Consider the following 25,479-nt stretch of genomic DNA (forward strand, 5'->3'; position numbering starts at 1 on the left):
TCCGTAAAATCCGCCCCTTTCTTTCCGAGCACTCTACCAAAACCCTCATCCACACCCTTGTCACCTCTCGTTTAGACTACTGCAATCTGCTTCTTGCTGGCCTCCCACTTAGTCACCTCTCCCCTCTCCAGTCGGTTCAAAACTCTGCTGCCCGTCTCATCTTCCGCCAGGGTCGCTTTACTCATACTACCCCTCTCCTCAAGACCCTTCACTGGCTCCCTATCCGTTTTCGCATCCTGTTCAAACTTCTTCTACTAACCTATAAATGTATTCACTCTGCTGCTCCCCAGTATCTCTCCACACTCGTCCTTCCCTACACCCCTTCCCGTGCACTCCGCTCCATGGATAAATCCTTCTTATCTGTTCCCTTCTCCACTACTGCCAACTCCAGACTTCGCGCCTTCTATCTCGCTGCACCCTACGCCTGGAATAAACTTCCTGAGCCCCTACGTCTTGCCCCATCCTTGGCCACCTTTAAATCTAGACTGAAAACCCACCTCTTTAACATTGCTTTTGACTCGTAACCACTTGTAACCACTCGCCTCCACCTACCCTCCTCTCTTCCTTCCCGTTCACATTAATTTGATTTGATTTGCTTACTTTATTTATTTTTTGTCTATTAGATTGTAAGCTCTTTGAGCAGGGACTGTCTTTCTTCTATGTTTGTACAGCGCTGCGTATGCCTTGTAGCGCTATAGAAATGCTAAATAGTAGTAGTAGTAGTATAAGTAATCTTTCAAGTTTGCTGGTTAAAAAGCTACTTTAATGGCAAAGTAAATCAGGTGGGCACAAGACATCTCTGATGCGGGAACTTGTGTGGTGGGACAGTGTCTAGACTAATAAGTTTCTGTGCCTCTTCTTTTCTCGCTCAGGTAACGGTACATTCCTCCTATCACTGCGCAGTTTGTATGCAGTATATCAGAAAGGAGAATTTGCTGTCTTTGGCATGTCAGCATCAATTTTGCCGTAGCTGCTGGGAGCAGTATTGTACAGTACTCGTCAAGGATGGTGTTGGAGTCGGTGAGTTCGGTTCAGATAGTGGTAGTAAGCAATTTGGGCTTAGCTGAGCAGATACAGGAAAGCTATGAAGATACTGCATTCCACTTTTCAGTCTGCAGCACTGTAAATGCACAACTCGCTGCTGTTAGCACGTTTCCTGCTTAAGTTGAAAAGATGATCGGGGTAATATTCTAAAGCATTTATGTTTGACGCTGAACACACAAGGATTCTTTTCTTAAATTTCAGGGCAACTGAACGTTTAATTCTGAACATACACATTCTTTACACATCCAGAATTATATGGCCAAAATGGGAGCATAGATGCAAACGGCAGTGCAGTGTTCAGCCACTGTATGTATGTATTAGTTGCTTTAGATGTTTCATGTGTATCTGTATGTTCAGTGGCACTGCCTAAATGGATAGTTCTGCTTTCAATCTATGCATAACTTCAAATTAAGCTGCTCGTCCAACTGATTATTGGTTTCAAAGGCCCCTGGTGCCTTTGAAACCAATAATCAGTTGGACGAGCAGCTTAATTTGGTCCTTCCTTAGCGTCCCTCCTGACCGGTCCAGGGATTGACTGATGGGTTATACACCTCCTCCAGTAGGTGGAGACTGAGAACTTTGAATGTAGAGAGCCAATAAAAGCCCTGGCCATGTAGCCCTAGACTCAGTATTCTCAGTCTCCAGCAGGTGGAAGGAGGTAAGAGCCCTTTTAGTCTCTTCAGGGAATTTTTTTGTTTGTTTGTCTCATTTTTATTCTGCCTTTATCCAAGGTGGATTCCAACAAAAAAGTACATAATCATAAACTAAATGCAAGCAAGGCCTGAGTTCAGCAGGTATACCCAGCCTTAGAAGTTTCATCTTTATTCAGTTTCAGTTTATAAGATATTGTCCAAGCTTCTACATATGAAAAACATTTCTTCACAATCAAAAGAGTACTAGGAAGATCAGCCATCACAGGAATCATCTACATAAGTTAAAAAAACAAACATCTGTATTTGCTAGTTGCATAGCAAAGAACATCATAAGAATATTTTTAAAAATTAAAAAAAAAAAAGCAACAAAGATTAATTCTGTGTCTTTCCACAAGTTGCTTTCCAAGAATTGGATAAAATTCCATCCATTGTAAGTCTAGGGGAAATACCTTATAGGAATTCCTAGCTCATTCAATTTTAACAATAAATTATGGTCTAAATCAAAAGCAGCAAGGTTAAATTGTACAAGAATAGGGTGTTGTCCTTTTAGTTTTTGAGATTAGAATGTTAAGTAGTAAAGTCAATAAAGGTTTCTGTACCACTGTTCTTATGAAATCCAGATTGTTTGGATGTAGACAATTGTAAAGAAACAAGCCCTTCTAAAATAGTTTACAAAACTTGGTAGACTAGCTGCTAGTCTGATTTGAATCTGCTTAAAACAGAATTGCCATCCTGGAGTCAAGAGCTTCCTTTGTTAGGTTGGCAGACTGGCTATAATAAGCCAAGTCTCCTCCACTTCATGCATGATATATTTTGCTTTTGCTCTGATGACAATTGTTGGTTTGTCATTTATGGAGATGGTTTATGTTAAAAACTTCAATAAAATAAGATTTAAAACTAAAACAGAATTGCCATTTTTTTTGAGGTATATGTTAGTAGAATATAACCTAAGCAATGAGTTTAAAAAAATGCCAAATTTTAACACTTTATCTATTCGTAATATAAGGTCAAGCTAGGATTTCTGCAGTGAGCAATGAGAAGAGCAACATTTTTTTAAACAAAATTTGAACATCTGAAATACAAACTCTCTGCTGGAATTGCATGATGCAAGCTATTTTATGCTACTGTAGTATAGTCTTCTATACTAATCAAATCCTGCTTAGACCCTCTTAAATTATTTTACCTTCAGAGTACTTGACCAATTTAATAGCACAGAGAAAGTAATTTTCTTCCTGATTGTAATTCAGTGGTCTGTTTGGAAGTGATATTGGCAATTGCTATCTCCTGAGAAATTTGGAAATGATAGAATGAATTTAGCATGAATTTTCTCCTGTTTTCGTATGAGACAAAAACTTGATAAATCCAGCCCTATATTTGTTGAAGAAAGAAATGAGCTTGTGTGATGTGATGTGATCAGGGCTTCTGTTAATGCTGATTATTGTGTGTATAGGGGTATCCTGCATGGCCCAGGACTGCCCGCTTCGGACACCGGAGGATTTTGTTTTTCCTTTGCTACCTAGTGAGGAACTGAAAGATAAATACAGGCGCTACCTCTTCAGGGACTATGTTGAGGTATTCTTACTTTCGGTTTTTCTGTGTGAACAGTAGTAGATTTTAATACTATTTGCATTCAGATTTTATCAGTAGCCATGTGTTAGAATTTTACTTTGTCCTTATTCTAGGACACAAAGTGAATTTTATAATAAACTAAGATTATTAAGGTGTGGGTGTTGATTAAACCATGTTTTTGACTGTTCAGCTCAATTACTTTTTCAGAGATGTCAATATGTAAAACACACTGTAAATCATAATTAGTAGTCTGTGTAATTGTGAACGTTTTCAGACCAGATTTGTTCCTTTTGACTATCAGTCTGCTTTTAACAAGTATTACAATGCAAATAACCTATGGAAAAAGTGAAATAATCACAGACAAATAGTCATATTGCTTCAACTGTGACTTACAGGGTGGGCAGTTTTCAAAAGCCTTTTACCAAGATAAATAGTTTGAAAATTACCCAGTCAGTACACGGATAAAAGTACATATGAGGGTAAACAATGTGCATGCTTTCTCCTGCTGGGTGAGTCAGGGGATGCAATATGGATAATACTGCATTTTCAAAACTGTGTGGGTTGTTTTTTAAATGGAAAAACTATCCGCAGAAAAGGAAGGAACAAATCTTTGCAATTACATTTTCTCTACACAGCTTTCAAAGTAGAAAGTACGTGACATTTCCTTTGAGAACTGGTGCAAAGAGATGGATTTTGTTGTGAAAAGCAGTTTTGAAAATTGCTGTAAAAATTAATTACAAATTTCTGTGGCATGCTGACTTTCTGCCTTTAAAAAGAAAAGATTTATAACACTTCTGTCTCTTGCACCGGTGACCTTCTTCCCTGTCTGTCCCCAGAGCCACTATCAGCTCCAGCTGTGTCCTGGTGCAGACTGCCCGATGGTTATCCAGGTACAGGAGCCAAAAGCTCGTCGAGTTCAGTGCAATCGCTGCAACGAAGTGTTCTGGTAAGGATCAGATAGCCAGATGTATTATATCTACTCAAGGCTTCTTCCTTCCTATCAGATATACTCCAGGACACTTGTCTAGCGTTCATTTCATGAAAGGAGCGAGCTCTTTACACCATAAATGTCCTGACTCAGTTATGTTGTCCTATCATTGCTATAAATGGTTGGTGTGCTCTGATATTTTTAAATTGTAGTTTTAGTAAAATATTTTTGTAGTCTTTAGTGTCCTTCCCAGGCTGCTCTTTGCAATATTTCTAGCCTGGGTTTTCATGTCTTGATTTGCTCAGTAAATGCTATTCCAGGGTCTGTTATCACATACTGGCAGAGACTAGAGACCGACTGAAACTGCATCTGCAGCCAAAATTCACTGCTTTGGTTTCAGCCGAAACAGAAATTGTCTGCGATGGCCCCAAATCAACGCTAAGGCCTGGCTGCTGCCCTCTTCCCTGCCCTCCCGGCCTACCTTACCATCAGTGGTGGTCTAGTGGCATAGTTGGGGCAGGAGTGATCACTGGTCGTTCCTGCCCATTCAACTTCTGCTCTCTGCTGTCAAGATGGCTGTCGTAACTTCTAGGGAAAAGAAACTACACTGACATTTTCGGCCAAAACTGAACAAGGCCGGATATTGATTTTGGGCCAGCTTTGGCACTGAAACTGAAATTTTGTCAGGCTCTAGTAGAGACAAGATGGCAAAACATTGATATGAACTGTCAGACAGTTCTGGTGTTTGAGAAGACAGTAGTTTGTACTTGTTCCTGGGACTCTGCTTCTTTTAATCATTTTTATATTTTTTTAGCTTGTGTGTAAGGTGCCAGGGTATCTCATGGCATTGTAGTGCTATAAGAATCCTAATGCCTGGATGTATATTTCAAAACCAGGGGTGATTGCTTTTATCTTTTAAAAGTACCATCTTAAAACAAATGTTATAACCAGACAAAATAATGGCGTTTACATTTCCATTTCAGGATTTTGAAGTTCCTTTGTTGGGTTTAAAATGTTTGGCAACAAGGAGTTTTAAGGAACCTAAATTGACTCTCTCCCCCCCTCCCCTCCCCCCCCCCTCCCGCTAATTCTGACATGGAGACTTTAAAGAGATTTGTTTGCAATTAAGATATTGTAAACGTTTTCTCTACAGAGCCAACCAAAGTGTCATACATTTAGCAGACAGAGTGAAATTTCAGAATGAATTACCTTCGGCATGGGTTCCTCAATGTGGAGTTCCTCAAGGATCTCCACTATCTCCAACAATATTTAATATATTGATGATTTTATTGGACTTTGAATTATCTGCAGCTAGTTATCACACATTTATGTATGCAGATGACATAAGTATTTTAATACCAGCTCCTAAAACAAATGAGATATCAAGTAGAATTGCAGAATGTATAAATATCTTGGAATGGTGGATAGGGATAAAGGGAAAACAAACTTTCTCCTGTTGGGCCAACAAAATGATATTCTTCATAAAAGTGACCCCAGTTTTAAGTTTGAACCACACTTGAAAATACTGGGGTTTATCTTACTGTTTCGTTGTCACCTGAAACTGAAATTAATTTTCTGGTATGAAAGGTTTTTTCCCTCTTAAGAAAGTTACGAAGGATTAGACCTGTATTAGATCAATCTATTTTTCAGTTAGTGGTGCAAAGTCTTCTACTCTCCCAACTTGACTACTGCAATGTTTTATATTTAGGATGTCAAAAGCAATTTCTTAAAAATTTGCAAACAATCCAAAATGTAGCCATGCACCTGATCTGTGGAACATGCAAATTTGATAGTCACACCATTATTGAAGTTTCTCCACTAGCCACTGATTCAGCTAGGATACAGTTTAAAGTTCTACAATTGTGTGTAATATTTGAATTGGAAATGCACCTTCTTACTGTTGGATAGATATTCATTTTCCTATTAGGAGATGAGATGAAAGTATCTTACATTATCCCCAACCAACTCAATATCAGTCTAAAAGAAACCACGTTATGACGACAGCATATCAAGCTGCTCAGATTTGGAACTCTGTACCCTTAGTTAGAGATTAGATCTTATTTCATCTTTAGGCACACTTGTTCCGTGAGCATTTACTAATGGATAAGTAATTCAATTGAAGTTTTTTAATTGATATGTAATTCCCAAAGTCTGCTTATATTTTTTGTAATGCTTCCGGGACAAGACTCCACATACCTCATAGCTGGGGTGGGGGTGGGGAGAGGCACTCTGGATGTTTTTATGTAGGTTTGAGGGTATAAGAAGCCAACCCTTGAACCTTTCTGGTTGTATGGGCCTCAGGTGGTGGGTGGTGCCCGGGTGGGGTTGTGGAGATTACTTATATAATCTGGACTGATGATTTTGTATTGCATCTGGCTTTTCTCAATAAAAAATTTCATAATATTGTTTTGTAATCCTCTTAGTACTGAGGTAATAATGGAATATAAACCTGTTTAGTAACGTAAATGTGAATGGACCAAGCATTATGAGCATTAATTCAGGTGAACGGCCTTCAGACCTGCTGTACTTGATCCTTTAATTGTCAGAAATGCTGAGGATTTAATGAAGTCTGAATGATGGTTATTCTTTCTGTTGTATCCATAAAGTTTCAAATGTCGTCAGATGTACCACGCCCCAACAGACTGCGCCACTATTCGAAAGTGGCTTACAAAGTGTGCAGACGACTCAGAAACTGCAAACTATATTAGTGCACATACTAAAGACGTAAGCACCTCCTGCTTCCTTTTCTATGTAAGGGAGGGTCTGGGGTGTATTTGGGGAAGGGGTTCTTCATTTTGCTTTTTACAGATCTGTGGTGTCATAGTTTTTAGTATTTGAATAGTAGTACAGCATTCACAGATGGATTCTTACTGACAAGAGCATCCAGACCCTATTAGTGTCTTAAATACATTAAGGCGGAGATGCTCAAAACTCTGGCACTGTACAAAACAGTGCCGGAAAGGAACTCCCTAATGTTCAACGCTAATGGCATACACATTTTACGCCCGCTGTTAGCGCTGAGCATTGGGAAGTAAGGGGGGGGGAGGGAACGTGCCCAGCACGTACTCACAAGAGTTGTAAGCACAGCTCTTGTGCGCATACTTAGTTAAACATGTCTGCTGGTTGGACAGGGTCCCAGGCTGGCGCAGGCTATGGCTGATGGAGCCGCAGAGCTAGCTTACAGAAGCTCATGGCCACATCAGCTCCCAGTGGCGCGAGTTTGCAACGATGTGCTGGCTCAAGGACAAGAGGAGGGGATCAAGTAGTCTCTCCTCGCACCTGACTCCTCGCAGACAGGACACTTTCCACAGAGAGGCAGACAGTGCCTGCCCCTCTTCCCGCCCCCAGCTGAAGCCTGTGAGTTCTCGGCCGGTGAGTGGCCATCACGGCACTTCAAAGCCTAACACCAGCTCTGAACTGGCATAGGGTTGAAAGCGGTAGGAGTGCCCTTATGAGGCATCTCATATTCACGTTTGCCATATCATTTGCGGTGGGCCTTCCCACACTCATTTCCTGCAGTAGGGCTTTTTGTGCATTCTGCGCCAGTAAACACGGGGGCTAGTATGACGCTAATGGCCTCTAGTGCTGCATTTCCTTCTGAGCATCAGGGCCTGAATGCTTGAACACATGTAGTGCTGCAGCTAGTTTATCACCCTGAGTTTCAGCCCTACTTATAGTGCTGCAGTTTGACATCCTATTATTATTTGTAACCTGGCTAGAGCACCCTCTAGGTGTGTGAAATGGTTGACTATCCCTGAAGGCTCTGACCTGGATCTTCTTTGAAGCAGCCTAGTAACGGTGCAGCATAATGTGCTGCATGCAAGTCATTTTTCACAACAGGGTGCTGATGTCTCATTTTCATTGGTGCTGTTGCTTATGATCACATGCTGATTTGTCTGCTGCACTTTTCTCTTGCCACCTACAGATTTGAAATACAGTTGGGGAAAATGTTTATAAGAAGAATTTTGCATGATGTGTAGGTATTAGGAAAATAATAAGGAATTTTCAAGTGGTGGGTGTGACTGATGAGTGGTCCTATTTTCATAGTGTCCCAAGTGCAATATCTGTATTGAGAAGAACGGAGGGTGCAATCATATGGTGAGTGATATTCTGGATAGCTCAGTTCTTCTGTACTCCTAAGCTTTTCAGTGGATGGACAAATTACTCATTTCTCATATTTTTCTTTTACAGCAATGCTCCAAATGCAAACACGGTAAGTCAATAAACCTGGAATGTGAAAAAGTTTTTTTTTTTTTTTTTTTTTTTGAAGAGTCAAAATCTAGTTGTGCTTTTTTTGGCTTGTAGTAGTTTTCCCAAAATGAATTCCTTTGATTGTAGCACATGAGTAAAGTGGAATGAGTTGACCTTCTGTAGCCAGAGTATTTCATTAAATTATATCTGCTTCCTGCTAGTCTAGTGTGTCCATCTGCTCTGCTACAGAACTGCAGCATTGCTGTCTTCTGTTGCATTTTCATTGCTTCACTTCCATAAAAAAGTTAAAGCCCTTTAACAATGTACTATAGTGTTTCCCAAATTCAAGTCTGGCCCTATCTGAGGGGCATCAGAAAACTTGCAAGTAAGATTGTAACATAACATACCCTACAGAAATCCAAACTGAAAGATGGAAGAACCAAGTTGCAATTTGTTTTAACACAGTAGATGATGGCAGAAACATACTGAAATGACCTATCTAATCTGCATAGTAAAGTGGTTAGGGTTGTGTTTATTATAGTTCATCAACTTTATAAAAGGAGTACCTAGAAATGAGCATTTGTAATAGTAAAGCTGTGAAAAAAAATGTTGTCAAGGGATAGGTCTACCCATGCTAACCGCATCTTCAGGGAAGGTAGAGGGATTGGTCCTCATGATGCAACAATTGGATCTTGAGGGTATATGGTACAGACTTCACTTGATTTTCACATGTACATAAGTTGTATACTTTGGTAGAATCGATTATTTTTTTTTCTCTGCTTGAAAGTGCTCCTGGGGATGGTGGGTGTAGCAGATATTTTGCCTAGTCACATATCTGATCATAATCCCACATAATTTATTGTCACTGCTGACAGCGGTATCTCTGCATTCTTGCTAAGCAGATCAGATTTTTGTGTGACGATAGAGAAGGCCCCTCATGAGTTTGTGCAAGTCCATGAGAGCTCAGAGCAGAGCCTTATGGGAGGCCCTGAAGGCTATGCTTGGGGTCTGATAAATTATTTATTGCATTGGCACAGAATCGGTGTGCAGTGTGAGAAGTCTCTTGAGGTGCTTATTGCTTTGCTAGAGGTTAAACATAAGGCTCACAGGGTCCGTGGGTTTGCCAGCAGATGCAGAAAATGTAGGCTGGAGCTTCGGGCTCTCCAGCTAGAACAGAAGGCGCACTGACTTTCCTAATTTGCTTATCTTCCCTTCCTCCCTGGTATCATAGGTATGCAGAGGTGTGTTGAATGCCCAAATCTTTCCTCTTGATGTTGCTCTTCACTCTACTTCTGTCTTTTTGTTTTTGCCCAGACTTCTGCTGGATGTGTCTGGGAGACTGGAAGACTCATGGCAGCGAGTACTATGAATGCAGTCGATACAAAGAGAATCCAGACATTGTAAACCAGAGTCAGCAGGCACAAGCCAGGGAAGCTCTGAAGAAATACTTGTTCTACTTTGAGCGGGTAGGAGAGAGCATTTTGTCACTACCTCCCCTACATCCATCTTAGCTAGAGAACTGTATTCTGTGAAAATTATCTAGACACATTAGCTTCCATAGCCAAGATTAGATTGTGTCTTCAAGTGAAATTTTATATCATGTAACCTCAGCCAGACTGGATTTAAAAATACCCAGTTTATAAGCTAACCTGTGATATTAACTGGAGAAGCTATTATGCAACCTGCTACTGAGCTGGGAACTGTAATGGCAGTGAATTTAAGTTGTATCACAGTACAGTGTGTTCTCTTGCTACACTGAAGCTTTATTGTGACCAGCACTGTAATAAACTTGGAGGACGTGAAGTTTCTAGAGAGACCTTCTAAAGGAGTTTGTCATGGTTCCTTCTAGAACATAGTCACTACAGGCCTTTGAGAGACCCCTATGAATGGACAAAAAAAAAAAAGCTTTAGCACAAAGTATATTACATGGCTGTTTTTCGTATATGTGAACAGAATGCTGAAGGTCAGAAATAAATGGTTAGCCATTTGGAATATAAGTAGTGTTCAAACCTTGGAAATGGAACTCTTTTTCCTAAGTCTGGTTAGTCTGCTCTGATGTAGAGTGATACAGTCCTAAGAGAGGTCAGGGGAAGGCAGGGTGTGTTGGTCCCACCTTTGATAGAACCAGAGCATGTGAGCTATCACTTGTGTACAGAAGTAAGTATTTTTCTTAGTTAAATATTGAAAGCATTAGAAAATGAACTCATCCAGTATAGAAATTTGCTTCCTTTATAAGCTGAAATAGTGTTTCAATCTTTGCTTGGATGACTGACAGATTTTTTTCCCCCCATTTCTTTATTATTTGCCATGCTATCTCTTGTACGCAGTGCAGAGCTCTTGCAGAAATGTGGAACCTTTATAGAATGTGATACTTTTTGATTGGACCAATATTCAAATGATCAAAATATTAATACAGCACATGACTTTCTAGGCCCCTTTTTCAGATATGGCTGATTTATTAATTTAGGAGACTGTAGAGCCCTGCAAAAGGGCCAAAAACCTCTAGATAGAGTTTCATAAAGCTAACTCTTGTAGCAAGGAGGATGGGATTTTACAAATATTTTTGTAAATGCTGCTTTTTAAACTCTTAGACATGTAGGGTCAGAATTTTCTTATATGGACACCTGAAGATACGCTGTACACGGTTTTGAAGAGAATCTCTCTCACTTTCTCTTCCATCCATTTTCCTTATGCATTTCCCTTATCTCTGCCACCCTTGTTCACTACTTGATGTTGCATGTGTGAGCTGCGAAAAACCCTAAAAGAAATTGAGGCATTACGTAGAGGAAGACTAGATTCTATCTCTCCAAATGTACCATATTCACTGGTGTGGATTAACATGTAGCATGATCTGTTTCAGAGTAGAAAACTGTAGGGAAAAACAAGTTGCAAATGTTTGATGCTATCTTCTGTTTGCTTTGGGGGTTTTTTTTCCCTGCAGTGGGAGAATCATAATAAAAGTTTGCAGCTGGAAGCACAGACGTATCAGCGAATTCAAGAAAAGATTCAGGAGAGGGTGATGAACAACCTGGGGACGTGGATAGACTGGCAGTACTTGCAAAATGCTGCAAAACTACTTGCTAAGGTGCATACAGCCAACAAGCTTGGTCTCAAATCTTTCCTCATCAATTAGGTGTGCTTAATTTGTTAATGTCTGTGTGTTTAAGGGGATATAAACCAGTGTTTCCCAAGTTCAGTCCTGGAGTACCCCTTGCCAGTCAGGTTTTCAGGATATCCACAATGAATATGCTTTGGAAAATGGAGGCAATTTTCATACATTGCCTCCATTACATGCAAATCTTTCATGCCTATTCATTGTGGATATCCTGAAAACCTGACTGGCAAGGGCTACTTCAGGACTGGACTTGAGAAACACTGATATAAACCGACTAATTCATTTTTTGAAAGTGGTTAGTTTTGATAGGATGTTAGCATACAAGCACTTACCCACTTAAATATGTTCTTAAAATTTCCACTGCTTATACATACTTGCAAGTAGGCACTCTGAAAACACAGCAGCTGCTTTTATGCTGTAAACAGAGATGCCACTGACAGAGAATGGGCACAGCAAGGATGGGATTTGCACTCATCCATATAATTTGTAAAATGTACAAACATTCGGCTGATTTCTACATGCACGTGTAACTTTGTATGCAAGCTTTTGGGCTATTGAACAGTGACGCTTAGTGCTCTGTATAAAATAGATGAGGCACAAGTGCCTTCCCTGCAATATTACGCTCCACTTTATGAAAATAAGCATTTGTAGCAAGCTGGGTCTGCCACCTCTGGCCTCTCTCTTTGTTGCTTTGTTCTCTGTTAATGTTGGGTCATAATAGTAAGAGAAATGGCCCATCATCCAGACTGACCCTGCAGCCAGTGCCTGTTTTGATGCTCTGGTACTTTGAATAACAAAGGCGGCAGTGACTGCTTCATGAAGCCTGTCTCTGTCATGGCCTGGCCTTGTAGGCAGCTGGGATGTTGAGTTCATAGCAGTGTTGTAGGTAGCACAGAGGTCATTGAAAACTTATTTTCTAGATTGCCTCTCTCATTGCAGTGTCGTTACACTCTGCAGTACACGTATCCCTATGCATACTACATGGAGTCTGGTCCCAGGAAGAAGCTGGTAAGACTTAACTCTGCTTATTTTCTTCTTCCATAGAATGCATCTAAGCACAAATACAAATATTTATGTGAATAAATATTACTTACAAAGTTGAATTTTAAATAAAATTGTCATCTAATATTTGTACCTTTTATGAAACATATTTTAAAGAAAATGTTTAGTATATTGTCACACAAATCCAGTTGAGATGAAAGTATAAACCAGGAATTCTGCTTTTCATCATCCATGTATAAATATAATCTCACCAGCTGTAGCAGCTGCATCTACATGAGATATATGATGAGAACAGACAAGCCTAACTATTCAAGAAGTTATAAAGGCCCCCCCCCCCCCACCCCCGTCCTTTCCTGTGATCTTCTAGATCTCAGGCGCTGCGTATTTCACAGCAGCGCACCATTTGTTTTCTCTATCCTTCCCCCCCCCCCCCCCCTTTAACTTACTGCCTTTGTTGCTTCTAGTTTGAGTACCAGCAAGCTCAGCTGGAAGCTGAAATTGAAAACCTCTCGTGGAAGGTGGAGAGAGCAGACAGCTATGACCGAGGGGTAAGCAATTCTATCCACTTACTCTCCTGTGGAAAAAAGCATTGTGTAAACTCATCAATGCAGGCTCTAAGGTTTTGCAATTATCATACAGTAATGCTAAAATTAATCTAATATAATAAAACGCACCCTCAACGTTCTGAGGACAACGTTCTGTGAAGCCCTGAAGCCTTGAAGCCATCTGACGTCACTCCCAGGCTGAAGGGTTCGTGGATTCGTGGTGTGAAGCCTTCAAGCCAGCCAGCCGTCTCTGCCCGCCCTCGCCTCAAACCAAACAAATCCGGAAGTGAAGCGTCAGGGAAGGCGGCGGCGCTCCCGACGTCTAGCCTTCCCTTCGCTGTGTTCCGCCTTCAAAAGAAGGCGGAACACAGCGAAGGGAAAGCTAGACGTCGGGAGCGCCGCCTCCTTCCCTGACGCTTCGCTGCACGAACCGCCACGGAGGTAAAGTTAAAACGAAGAAGAAAAAAAAAAAGGATGCATGGATGCGAAGGGGGGGCATGGATGCGAAGGGGGGGGCATGGATGCGTGGATGCGAAGGGGGGGGCATGGATGCGAAGGGGGGGGGAGAAGAGGGCGGGCCAGGCTGGGACATGGGAGAGAGAGGAGCATGGATGCGAGGGGGGGGGGTCATGGAAGGGAGAGAGGGGACTTGCTGGAAAAGGATGAATGGAGGCGGCAGGGGACAGAGGAGCATGGATGGGCATGGATTGGGAGGGCAGGACTAAGGGAGAGAGGGAATTTGCTGGAAAGGGATGAATAGAGGGGACAGATGGGCATGGATGGATATGGATTGCAGGGCAGGCCTCAGGTAGAGAGGGCAATTGCTGGATAGGGAAAAATGGAGGGGCCAGGTGACAGATGAGCATGGATTGGAAGGGCAGGACTCAGGGAGAGGGAAATTGCTGGATAGGGATGAATGGAGGGAACAGATGGGCATGGATGGATATGGATTGCAGGGCAGGCCTCAGGCAGAGAGGGGAAATGCTGGATAGGGAAAAATGGAGGGGCCAGGTGACAGGAGCATGGATGGGCATGGATTGGAAGGGCAGGACTCAGGGAGAGGGGAATTGCTGGATAGGGATGAATGGAAGGGACAGATGGGCATGGATGGATATGGATTGCAGGGCAGGCCTCAGGCAGAGAGGGGAAATGCTGGATAGGGAAAAATGGAGGGGCCAGGTGACAGAGGAGCATGGATGGGCATGGATTGGAAGGGCAGGACTCAGGGAGAGGGGAATTGCTGGATAGGGATGAATGGAGGGGACAGATGGGCATGGATGGATATGGATTGCAGGGCAGGCCTCAGGCAGAGAGGGGAAATGCTGGATAGGGAAAAATGGAGGGGCCAGGTGACAGAGGAGCATGGATGGGCATGGATTGGAAGAGCAGGACTCAGGGAGAGGGGAATTGCTGGATAGGGATGAATGGAGGGGACAGATGGGCATGGATGGATATGGATTGCAGGGCAGGCCTCAGGCAGAGAGGGGAAATGCTGGATAGGAATGAATGGAGGGGGCAGGTGACAGAGAAACATGGATGGCCATGGATTGGGAGGGCAGGGCTCAGGGAGAGAGGGGAATTGCTGGAAAAGGATGAATGGAGGGGGCAGGGGACAGATGGCCATGGATTGGGAGGGCACGGCTCACACTCTCTCTCTCATATACAATGTCTTTCTGACTCTCACTCTCACACACTCTGTCTCACACTGTATCACATTCACTCTCTATGTGCCACACAGTCACTCACACACTCGCTTGGTCTCATACACACACTCTCTCTCACACTGTGTCTCACATACACACTTGCACACACTCTCATTCTCACACACACACTCTCTCACAAACACACTCACACCCAGACTCACTCTCTCTCTCACACACTCACACTTTCACTCTGACTCTCAAACAGTCACTCTCACATACACTCTCCCAAACATACACACTCCAAGGAAAACCTTGCTAGCGCCCGTTTCATTTGTGTCAGAAACGGGCCTTTTTTACTAGTATGCAAATAAGTACCAGGTACTTGTGACCTGAATTGGCCACTTAGAAGCAGGATACTGGGCTAGATGGACCATTGGTCTGACCAGTATGGCTATTACATTCTTATGCTATTCTTAACTGTTGGGGGAATCTGGTTCTTTCGCCACAGTTAATGTGGAGAAAAGCTGTTTGCTATCCAATAACCTCATTACAGATAACATGATGCAATTCACTATTAACGCCACCTCAACAGGTGTAACTAAGGTGCTGTAAGTCCATATGCATTTGTTAACTGTAAGGCACAGTTTCCACCCATTCTTCATAACATTTATAGTATCTCCTCAATGTACAAAACAAGGTACTAGAGAAGAAAAGCAGCTGTAGGCTAGTTATTGAATGGGTATAGAAGCTATTCAATACATGCTTTACAAGAAAAGCACTGAAGCCTCACTGTTGGTATATCTCGGTAGAGAAGACTATATCGTACATAAGACTGTCATACTAAAGATATCGTTGTGGAGTGTGTTTGATATGCACTTGCAAACAGCAAGAAAGAGAGGGTCCAGAAGTGCACAAAGTGCAGCAGCAAAAGAAAAAAGCTAATAAAGACTGTATCATCATTCCAGTTCTGGAGGCCCTTTTGTGCTTTGATATGCACTTGTCAGGTGACTCCAGCAATTACAGAAACCACCTTGGCTGCCCCTACTGTTTATGCCCAAATATGTTTTTTATTCATCATCAAAGGTTGTTGTCTTGTTCTCTGTAAATGTCCTTCCACTTGCAATTCATGAGCTACTTATGAAAGCACAAAAGGAATATAGGAATTAGACTGTTAAAATTACATGTGATATTATTCCCAAAGAAGTGACCGCTGCCAGAAAGATGCAGTAGACACGTTATTTGAACGTGCATGAGTCGCAGTACTGCTTGAACAGTTGGCAGCAATTGTCTTGAGTAGCTTATAGGGATGCAAGCAGTCGGGTAACCTTTTGGCTTTGGCTAAGCAGAGTCTTTGGATATTGAATTTGAAATAATTGGCTTAACAGCATTTCCTCTTTCAGGACTTAGAGAATCAGATGCACATTGCAGAGCAAAGGAGACGAACGCTGCTGAAGGACTTTCATGACACATAAGGGGGAAAGGAGAGGAGATTTCTGGAGGAAGAGTGAAAGGCAAGACCTCATTGGTACTGCAGAAAACTCGCATTGGCTTAGAAGAATGGAAGCAAAGGACACTTCTCATACTTTCACCTCCCTTGTCTCCACAAGAAAGACACAAAAACAATTTAGCCCACTTCTGTTTTTGGCTCATCTTTCAGCTTTTCTTTCTGCCAGAGTAGCAGCCAGGTTTCTAATTGGCACCTGTATTTTTTTTTTTATGGCTGTTCTTGGGAGGGTGGGTAGGTAAGTCTTGGGGCTTTTTGTTCCTTTAAAGAAGGCTGTTAATAGTATTTAGATCATTACAACTTGTGACTTTTCAAAGGTTGTATAATTTAAAAAAAAACAAAAACTAGAATAACATGAAAAGTCTTTTTAACAACACATTGGCATTGAAGTGTTTTTCTTTTATTCATGTTTAGTCTAACGATCATTCAAACCTTGTTCATCTCTGAAGCAATTTTTATATGCTGAAGTGATACCTTTTCTCCTCCTAATGCAGGGTCTTGAATAAATGTGCTTTGCAGCAGTAATCTGTGATTGCACTGGGTAAGCAACTGCTGTTTTGCCCTCTCTTTGGTCCCTGGTATGTACGGGAACTTTTTCTTTTAGCATGAAAGCTTCATGTTCTGCATCAGAAACAGAAGCATTGGCACAGATGAGGGAGGCTCAAGGTGACATTGTGAATATCCTTCTTGTCCTGTTTCATCCTGGTTAGCTGATGTGATTGTAGCTGAATCTTTGGCTAAATATTTGATGTAATTGGTTTACTGACACAGAACTGTATTGCTGAGGTGTTCCCAGCGTCTTGAGCTCTGGAACAGGTATAGCAGATTATTTTATGCAAAAAAAAAAGTCAGCATTTTTTAACCTTGCTGAGACTGGCAGTTCAACGCGTCTCACTGGTCAGTACTAGTGATTGCACTAGTAATACTGTACCTGGAATTTGATTTTCCAGCTTATCTTGAATTGGGCGCAGAACAAACTAATAGGCAGCTCTTTTGAGGCTAAAGTTGATCTCATCATTGTTCATAATTAATTTTTCCGGAGGTTTGAATATAACATTGGAGCCCTAAACAGCCCCGTTCAATTCTTCGAATGTAACACTACAAACGTGTTAGGAGTTAACAAAGTTGTTGCATACTGGAATGATTTAGCGTAGCATAATATCTTGTGTAAGAATGAATTTTGGGGACAAGACTTTTTAGTTTGTAATAGAGAGGATCCTCTCTGTTCACCAGCTGATATTGTGATGATGTATCTGTAAAACCAGGCTGCTACTTTCTACCTCTGCCCTTATATGATCTCTTATTACTTGGACTTTAATCTTGCTGAATGCCATTGCCAAACAATGTTCAGAATAAAACTGAACACTGCAGAAAACTGGGAATAATAGTGACCAATTAATAAAGGTGGGGTAATTTCCTGCAGTTCTGGAGATGTATCACAAAAGCAAAACAGTCCAGTTGTGCTCCCAAAATTGCACATGATCTGATTAATGTTATTTTGACTGTAGTGTTTTCTAGAAACAATTTCAACAGTATCTGCAGTAAAGTAGTATAGTTGGCATGCTAGCCTACTTAAATACACAGATAAAAAAGCTTAAATAAAACAGTATCATCTTTTGTTTTTATTTATTGGACTATATTGGACCAACAATATATTTCAAAGGTATCTTACCTTAAGCTGTTAACCTTTTATTTGCTGATAATTAGTATATGTATGTGTCTTTTATACCATGCTTTAATTTTTTGCTCAAATAATCTTGCATGGATGAGGCGCATATTAAGGTGATGAGCTACTGTGAGTTCTCACTCCATCTGAATTAGATCATATTCATTAAGAGGCGTCCATTTCTTTCAGAACTTTTAACTTATTTTCAAAGCTAGCATGTTATTTCATCCTTTCATTTTGCTGATTTATGGTGAGTTTGGAAAAGTTCCTGGAAGAAACATCCATAAACAATTGTAAGCCAGGTGAACCTGGGAGAAACCACAGCTGATCCCTGGGTGTGAGCAGCAAGGAATGGGTACTTTCCCGCTGTCAAGGACAAGATGTTGGCTTGGTGAACCTTTTGGTCAGACCACATATGGCATGTGTTATGTTCTTTTGGAAATGAGAAGCTTCTTGTCTAATAGAAATAGTGTCATCCACAGCCACAGAAATAACTACTGTACCTGAATGTAACTTGCCTTGAGCTACCACTGGAAAGGCAGAGTGAGAGATTTATTTTATTGAGTGGTTGCCTTGCTATCAAGTACAGAATGGCTGACTTTAGAAAAATAAAGTTGCAAAATTAAAAAAAAAAAAAAAAAAAATCACAAACCACTAAAAGTTTTTAGTTTTCACAATATCATTTAAAATACTATTATTCCCAGTTTCCAACTGAGACGGCAGCTTGGAGAGCTACTCAGTGCAGGATATTTGTGGATTTTGGAGTGAAGGAGTAGCTTAATGGTTATATGAACAGACTGAGACCTGGGGAAGGCAGGGTTCAAATTCCACTGCTGCTCCTTGTGACCTTGGCTAAGTCACAACCCTCCTTTTGCCTCAAGCACAGATTAGATTGTAAGCTCGCCAGGGACAGGAAAATACCTACTGTACCTGAATGTAACTTACTTTGCAATACTATACTACTGAAAAGGTGTGTGCTAAATCCAAATAAATACCTATAAAATAAATGTTTAGGTCCTGGGCATGCCTTATTGCACTATGGGTAAAGCTGCAATACTCCAGATATTTTAGAAAACAGTAAAACTAAGTAAATCAATTAAGCCCTTTCTGACTTTTGATTTCCAAAGAGAGACTAATGTTTTAAAGTTATCGAAAACTTCCTGTATAATTACTACCACAGTTAAAAATTTAACTTATTTGGGATGTGGTGCTAATCCTTATCTGAGCCCCCTTCAGATTAGATGCTACATTTGCAAAATACAAATATAACATAACCACTGAAGAGAGGATTGGTGAAAAGGGAAAAGCATTTATTAATGAGAAGAAAAATGACAAAAAAAGAGGAGACCCAGGAGTAAGATCATGATGTTACAGAGACAAGTTGGAAAATTTGATGTTTTGAGCAATCTAGGTAGCACAACCTTAATTCTGTTCAATATATCATGTCCATAGCAGGACTTTCCAAACCCATAAGGGGATCCCACAGCCGGTGAATTTTCAGGAAATCCACAATGGAATATGCACAAGCTAAAGATTGCATATACTGGGTCTCCTGTGGATTCCTGAAAGCCTAACTGGCTGTGGAGTCCCTAGAACAGGTTTAGCAAGCTGAGCTATGGCAAATGTCTTCACTGAGGAAGAGGTGGTACAGCAAAGTGATGATTATTTGTAGTACATAGCTTTATGGTAATCTGTTTTCAAATTTTGTCTAGGTATAATATTTTGACGTCTTTTTGTACAAACCCCATCTTTTGACTCATCCAAGAAAATAGACGGAATGTTATTTTATTATATATAGCTGAAAAGTTGGAAATAAATCTGAATCCAATTTGTTTTTCATTCCTAGGTTTATTCAGATTTGTGCTTCATTCCTGTCTCCCTTGGCTACCTCTCACTTGAAATAGCTCATGACATCACTTGATGTCTGGCATTAGAGTTTAATGATTGCTGGTACCAGAATGCTCAGTCTGCCAGTTACCATCTATCTATGAGCAAAGTGTGCTCTATTTTCTTCAGTCTTAGCCACATGTGATGCTTCAGCTTTTAGACAGCCTATCATAATTCATAAGTTAAAAAAAAAAACTTACCCTGCTAAAGATTTTATCCAAGTCTGTCTTCAAAATGCAAAATTTCTTTCCCTGTTCTGCCCTCTCCCCTCAGCCTTGCTAAATTTGTGATCTGTTTCTGCACAAACTTAGCCACTTAAGAAAGGAGTCATGATATTCTGCACAAGCCAACTAAATCTCTTGTATGGCTTTGTTTACAGATAAGATTTAATTGGATATTGAGTGGTACTTTTAACAACATATGTTCTGAATATCCCAGTTAAACATAACCAGGAAAGGTTACTGGATATTTTCCCCACTTGGCTGGCCTTTCCATGTACATAAGTTCTGTATAGATCTTCAAGGATGGAATTTTTCAAAGATCCTTGATGTTTAAAACACAATAAAAATGACTTTATTTATATACTTTTGGGCTCATTTTCGAAAGAGAAGGATGCCCATCTTTCGACACAAATCGGAAGATGGGCGTCCTTCTCCCAGGGTCATCCAAATCGGTATAATCGAAAGCCAATTTTGGACATCCCCAACTGCTTTCCGTCACAGGGACATCCAAAGTTCAAGGGGGAGTATCGGAGGCATAGTGAAGGCAGGACTTGGGCATGCCTAACACATGGACGTCCTCGACCCATAATGAAAAAGGGCGTCCCTGACGAGCACTTGGACGACTTTACCGGGTCGTGTTTTTCTTACGATTGACGTCATTTCTGAATATTGCCGTTGTGGCACTCCTAAGTTGACTGCTCAATTTCCAAGTTTGAAGGAAGTCCAATTACCACATTTTCTGTTGGTTTCTAATCAAATGTCAATCAAAAAAGATTTGTTTGACCCCTGATGCAGGCTTTGATGCCAAAACATGGTTGTGTCGGATCGTTATCCGATTATCAATAAAGTTTTTTAGATCTCCTCTACATTTGTCCTCACTTTTTCGTTTTCTTTGTCCTTGATTTGCGTGAGGATTTTCCTCTCCTCTTTTTTGTTTCTTACGACCAAGGCACAAAAAGGTGGCCAAAATGACCAGATGACCACCGGAGAGAATCGGGGATGACCTCCCTTTACTCCCCCAGTGGTCACTAACCCCCTCCCACCCTCAGAAAACATCTGTCATACTCAGGTCCATCACAGCAGTATGCAGGTACCTGGAGCAGTTTTAGTGGGTGCCGTGCACTTCAGGCAGGCGGACCCAGGCCCATCCCCCTCCCTACCTGTTACATTTGTGGAGGAAACAGCGAGCCCTCCAAAACCCACTGTACCCACATCTAGGTGCCCCCCTTCACCCATAAGGGCTATGGTAGTGGTGTACAGTTGTGGGTAGTGGGTTTTAGGGGGGATTTGGGGGGCTCAGCAGACAAGGTAAGGGAGCTATGTTCCTGGGAGCATTTTATGAAGACCACTGCAGTGCCCCCTAGGGTGCCCGGTTGGTGTCCTGGCATGTCAGGGGGACCAGTGCAGTACAAATGCTGGGTCCTCCCATGACCAAAGGGCTTGCATTTTGTCGTTTCTGAGATGGGCGTCCTTGGTTTCAATTATCGCTGAAAATCAGAAACGACCAAGTCTAGGGACAACCTAAATTTCAAGATTTGGGCGTCCCCGACCGTATTATCGAAACGAAAGATGGACGTCCATCTTGTTTCAATAATATGGTCAGGGACACCCCTCCATCAGGACGTTTTGCGAGGACGTCCTCAACAAAACTTGGGCGTCCCTTTTGATTATGCCCCTCTTTGTTTTCTAAATATATTTTGGAATAACAACTTCCCCCTGCTTCTTTGGACTTCCAGTTCAGTCAGAACCTGCCCTGTCTGAATGAAGAGGCCATGAGCACTATTTGCAGGTACTCAGGGTTCCCCCCCTCCTAGGGTTACCATATGGCTCCAGAAGAAGGAGGACAGATTGAACCAGTCTGGGTTTTACTTCCATTACTTTCAATGGAAGTAAAATCCGGACTGGCCCAGATCCCTCTCCTTGTTATACTTGTCATCCAGCAGCCGATGTCCAGCTAAGACAGATGAGACTATGGGAACCAGGCCCAAGTACAGTTGACCCAGCCAGTAGATGCTGCTGCTGTGCAATATTGAAACATAGGAAACCACAAGGCCTATCCAGTCTGCTCATCCATGCCATCGACAATCCCTTACTCTCCCTTAGAGATCCTTTGTACTTTGCCCAAGCTTTCTGCTATTCCACAAATTCACCACCCTGTCCCTGAAGAAGTATTTTCTCGGGTTACTTTGGAGTCTGTCCCCATCACCTTCTCCTATGCCCCCTCCTTCCAAAGTTTCTTTCAATTGAAAGAGACTTGCTTCCTTGACATTTATGCCATAGAGGTATTTAAATGTCTCATCATATCTCCCCTCTCCCGCCTTTCTTCCAAAGTATACATATTGAAAGATCTTTGTCCCCATATGCTTTATGACGAAGGCCATTGACCATTGTAGTAGCTGCCCTCTGGATTGACTCCATCCTGTTTATATCTTTTTGAAAGTGTGGTCTCTAGAATTGTACATGGTATTCTAAATGAGGTCTCACCAGAGCCTTATAAAGAGGCATCATCACCTCATCTTTCCTACTGGCCATTCCTCTCCCTATGCACCCAAGCATCCTTCTAGCTTTCACGATCACCTTTTCTACCTGTTTAGCCACCTTGAGCTCGTCACATAGCATCACACCCAAGTCCCACTCCTCTTTTCTACACAAAAGTTCTTCACCCCCTTTGTTGCCCAAATTCATGACCCTGCATTTTTCAGCATTAAATCTTAGCTGCCAAATTCTGGCTCATTCTTCAAGCTTCGCTAGGTCCTTTCTCATGTTATCTGAGATTTGCTGCATTTGTGGGAACCCCCCTGTTCCATCTGGCCTGAAGTTCAGGAGTTGAGATTGGGAATTGAACCTGGTGGTCTTGCACTATAGTGCACACAACTGCACCTAGGCCTTCCTGTGAGCCTCATAACTGCATCTTATTACCCGAAATCAAATTAGAGAAGGTGATCAGCTTCTATAAAGTGTGCTAATATAGTACTGTACATTAAAGCCTGGTAGTACACAAACCTTAAAGTACATTGGAGAAACTGATGCAACTATTCCAAAGGGGCAGCCGGAGAGAATAGTTTCATTCTTGAACTTCCAGACTCATAAGAGGTGGTGAATAAACCTTTGTTTGTTGCTGCTTGTAGATGTACCTCATCTTAACATGCACATGATTTGTGCTTGAGATTTGCTAAAACACTAACAGGTTTTTTTGCTGCTTTTCTTCAGAAAGTGATGGTTGCTATTTGGAGAAATATCGCTTTTTTTTTTTTTTTTTTACATTTGAATGTTGTAGTGTCAATTGCTTTGTCTCTTCATTCTTTGAGAGAGATTTGGGCTGAGAAAAGTGGCACAGATGTTTGTTTTTTCTTACAGGAAAGGTTGTAAAATCAGGAAACAAAGCTGCCCTTTGAATGTTTGCCTTTAAATTGAGTGGTTATTTGAAATAAATTGTGAATTTCTAATTACATTATTTTCTTTAGTGTTTGATTGGAGATATCTTATGCTTACATTTAATCTACAGAGGAATAGATGAGTAAAAGGAACAACCAGTGTTAAAATAGATCATATAATAGTATGTTGCATTAATCTAATTTCAAACACTCAAATGTCAGGACAAAAGCTTTTTCCTGAGCTGGGTGATTGCTCCTAGTACCTTATAGAAGAGAAGTAATGTGAAAACATAGCCATGAATAAATCAACATTGGTTCTTCAGTGTCACATTAAAACTGTAATTTGAATAATTTCTTCTTTACTTTGACTTATGTATACACATGTACATACATGAACCCACCACTACACAATCCAGTGTGCAAGCAACATACAACAGCTTCAGAATATGCTAATTGCTTATACTAGTACTACTTCCAGCTCTAGTGCTATTTGATGGATGCAGTTTGCTTTGATATTTAAGAAGAGAAAGTAATGTGTTTGACTTTGAAAATTGTGAAATATTTTTATTTAAAAAGTCTATGTTTGTAATTCATTTGATTTAACTCTGGTTTGCTAATGTAGTGCTTGGGCACATCCATGCAGTTTCAAGTTATCCACAATGACTGTGCATCAGAGAAATTTGCATGGCAAGAAGGCAGTACTTGCATATTTATCTCATGCATAGCCATTGTGGATATTCTTACTGGGTGTGCCCCAAGGACTCGGGTGAGAACCAGACTGTGCTATTGAGCCCAGTTTGTCATTGGCATGTTCTCCTCTTCTTAGTACACACTCCGATTCTTTTCCAGCTCAGCCCAGGTCCCATCTTATTCCTACTGATCAGCCTTCACCGTCCTGTCTCCACTTCCACCTGCTTCAAGCTAACTCTTCCCCTTAGTGTTTTTTTTTTTTAATTATTATTTTAAATCCTTCTCTATTTGCTCCACAATCTTGCTGGCAGTGCCTCTTCAACCACAGCTATTCTGTTTTTGTTTGCTGCCACAGGACTTTCAGCTAGTTTGAGCACTGAGCAGCTCCGGCTCCTTTGTGGGTCTCTATTTTATGAGAATATTGAGTAGTTTGGGCTATAGGTGTCTCAAGCTTACCCAGCAAGGTAACTGGTAGAAGCAGAAGACAGCACAACTGCTATGAATGTGGTCTTAGTAGTAAGAGCTTGGGGACATCAGAGGACCATTCTTAGGCTCAATGGGGGTTACCACTGGACCTGTAGCCCTTGCAGTGAAGAATACTGGCCTGGCAGGTGCTGCTCATTTTTCTGAAAATAGGAAAAGATCTTTGGCAGCTGCTAAAGTCCATTTCAACAGTGTGAAATAAGTTATTTAAAAGATTAAGGTTTTGTTTTGTTTGTATTATAGTGAACTCTTGCTCAAAGTACTATCACTAACGAAGCAAACAATTGCTTTTCTGAAAACAGTTTCAGTAATGCTGATATATGTGGTATTTGTATTCTGCCAACTTCCTGAGACTGTTCAAAGATGAATAATTCCCCTGCTCAACTACTCTAACAAGAGACAGTTAAAAAAAAGCAAAAGTGAAAATTTACACAAAAGTGTTGAATGTCAATTATTATTATTATTTATTGCATTTGTACCCCACATTATCCCACCTATTTGCAGGCTCAATGTGGCTTACAGAGTGTTGTTATGACATAGTCATGACAGGATCTTAGATACAATTAGTGATAAGCAGAGATTGGATGAGGAATTAGAGAAGAAGGTGATAGGGTAGTGTTAAAGGTTTATTTTGGTATCTGGGAGGGTTGGTGTGGTGATTTTGTGTCATTAAGGGTTCTCTTTGTAGGCTTTGTTGAAGAGATGTGTCTTCAAAGATTTGCGAAAGTTACTTAGAACATCCATAGTTTTCAGGGCTTTGGGTAGTGCGTTCCATAGCTGTGTGCTCCTGTACGAGAAGGACGTGGCGTATGCCTGCTTGTATTTAATTCCTTTACAGCTGGGGAAGTGCAAGTTGAGGAATTTGCGGGCTGATCTTTTGGCGTTTCTAGGAGGTAGGTCCACTAGGTTTAGCATGTATAGCGGGTCATCTGCATGAATAATTTTGTGTACGGTCGTGCAGATC

General features: G+C 41.2%; 1 protein-coding gene across 2 annotated transcripts in view; it reads left to right on the forward strand.

The window, feature by feature from the left end:
• Positions 1 to 18,504, forward strand: part of ARIH2 (ariadne RBR E3 ubiquitin protein ligase 2) — a 57,832-nt gene extending 39,328 nt beyond the window's left edge. For both annotated transcript variants that reach the window (XM_030205543.1, XM_030205544.1), the window contains exons 5-15: positions 873 to 1,020; positions 3,148 to 3,269; positions 4,103 to 4,212; positions 6,801 to 6,918; positions 8,242 to 8,292; positions 8,386 to 8,407; positions 9,700 to 9,851; positions 11,327 to 11,470; positions 12,440 to 12,508; positions 12,967 to 13,050; positions 16,091 to 18,504. In XM_030205543.1, the coding sequence (XP_030061403.1) occupies positions 873 to 1,020; positions 3,148 to 3,269; positions 4,103 to 4,212; positions 6,801 to 6,918; positions 8,242 to 8,292; positions 8,386 to 8,407; positions 9,700 to 9,851; positions 11,327 to 11,470; positions 12,440 to 12,508; positions 12,967 to 13,050; positions 16,091 to 16,162 (1,092 nt within the window). In that variant the 3' untranslated portion in view covers positions 16,163 to 18,504. The remainder of the gene's footprint in view (positions 1 to 872; positions 1,021 to 3,147; positions 3,270 to 4,102; positions 4,213 to 6,800; positions 6,919 to 8,241; positions 8,293 to 8,385; positions 8,408 to 9,699; positions 9,852 to 11,326; positions 11,471 to 12,439; positions 12,509 to 12,966; positions 13,051 to 16,090) is intronic.
• The last annotated feature ends 6,975 nt before the right edge of the window (positions 18,505 to 25,479 follow it).

The sequence above is a fragment of the Microcaecilia unicolor genome, chromosome 6 (assembly GCF_901765095.1).
Source record: "Microcaecilia unicolor chromosome 6, aMicUni1.1, whole genome shotgun sequence".
Lineage (NCBI taxonomy): Eukaryota > Metazoa > Chordata > Amphibia > Gymnophiona > Siphonopidae > Microcaecilia > Microcaecilia unicolor.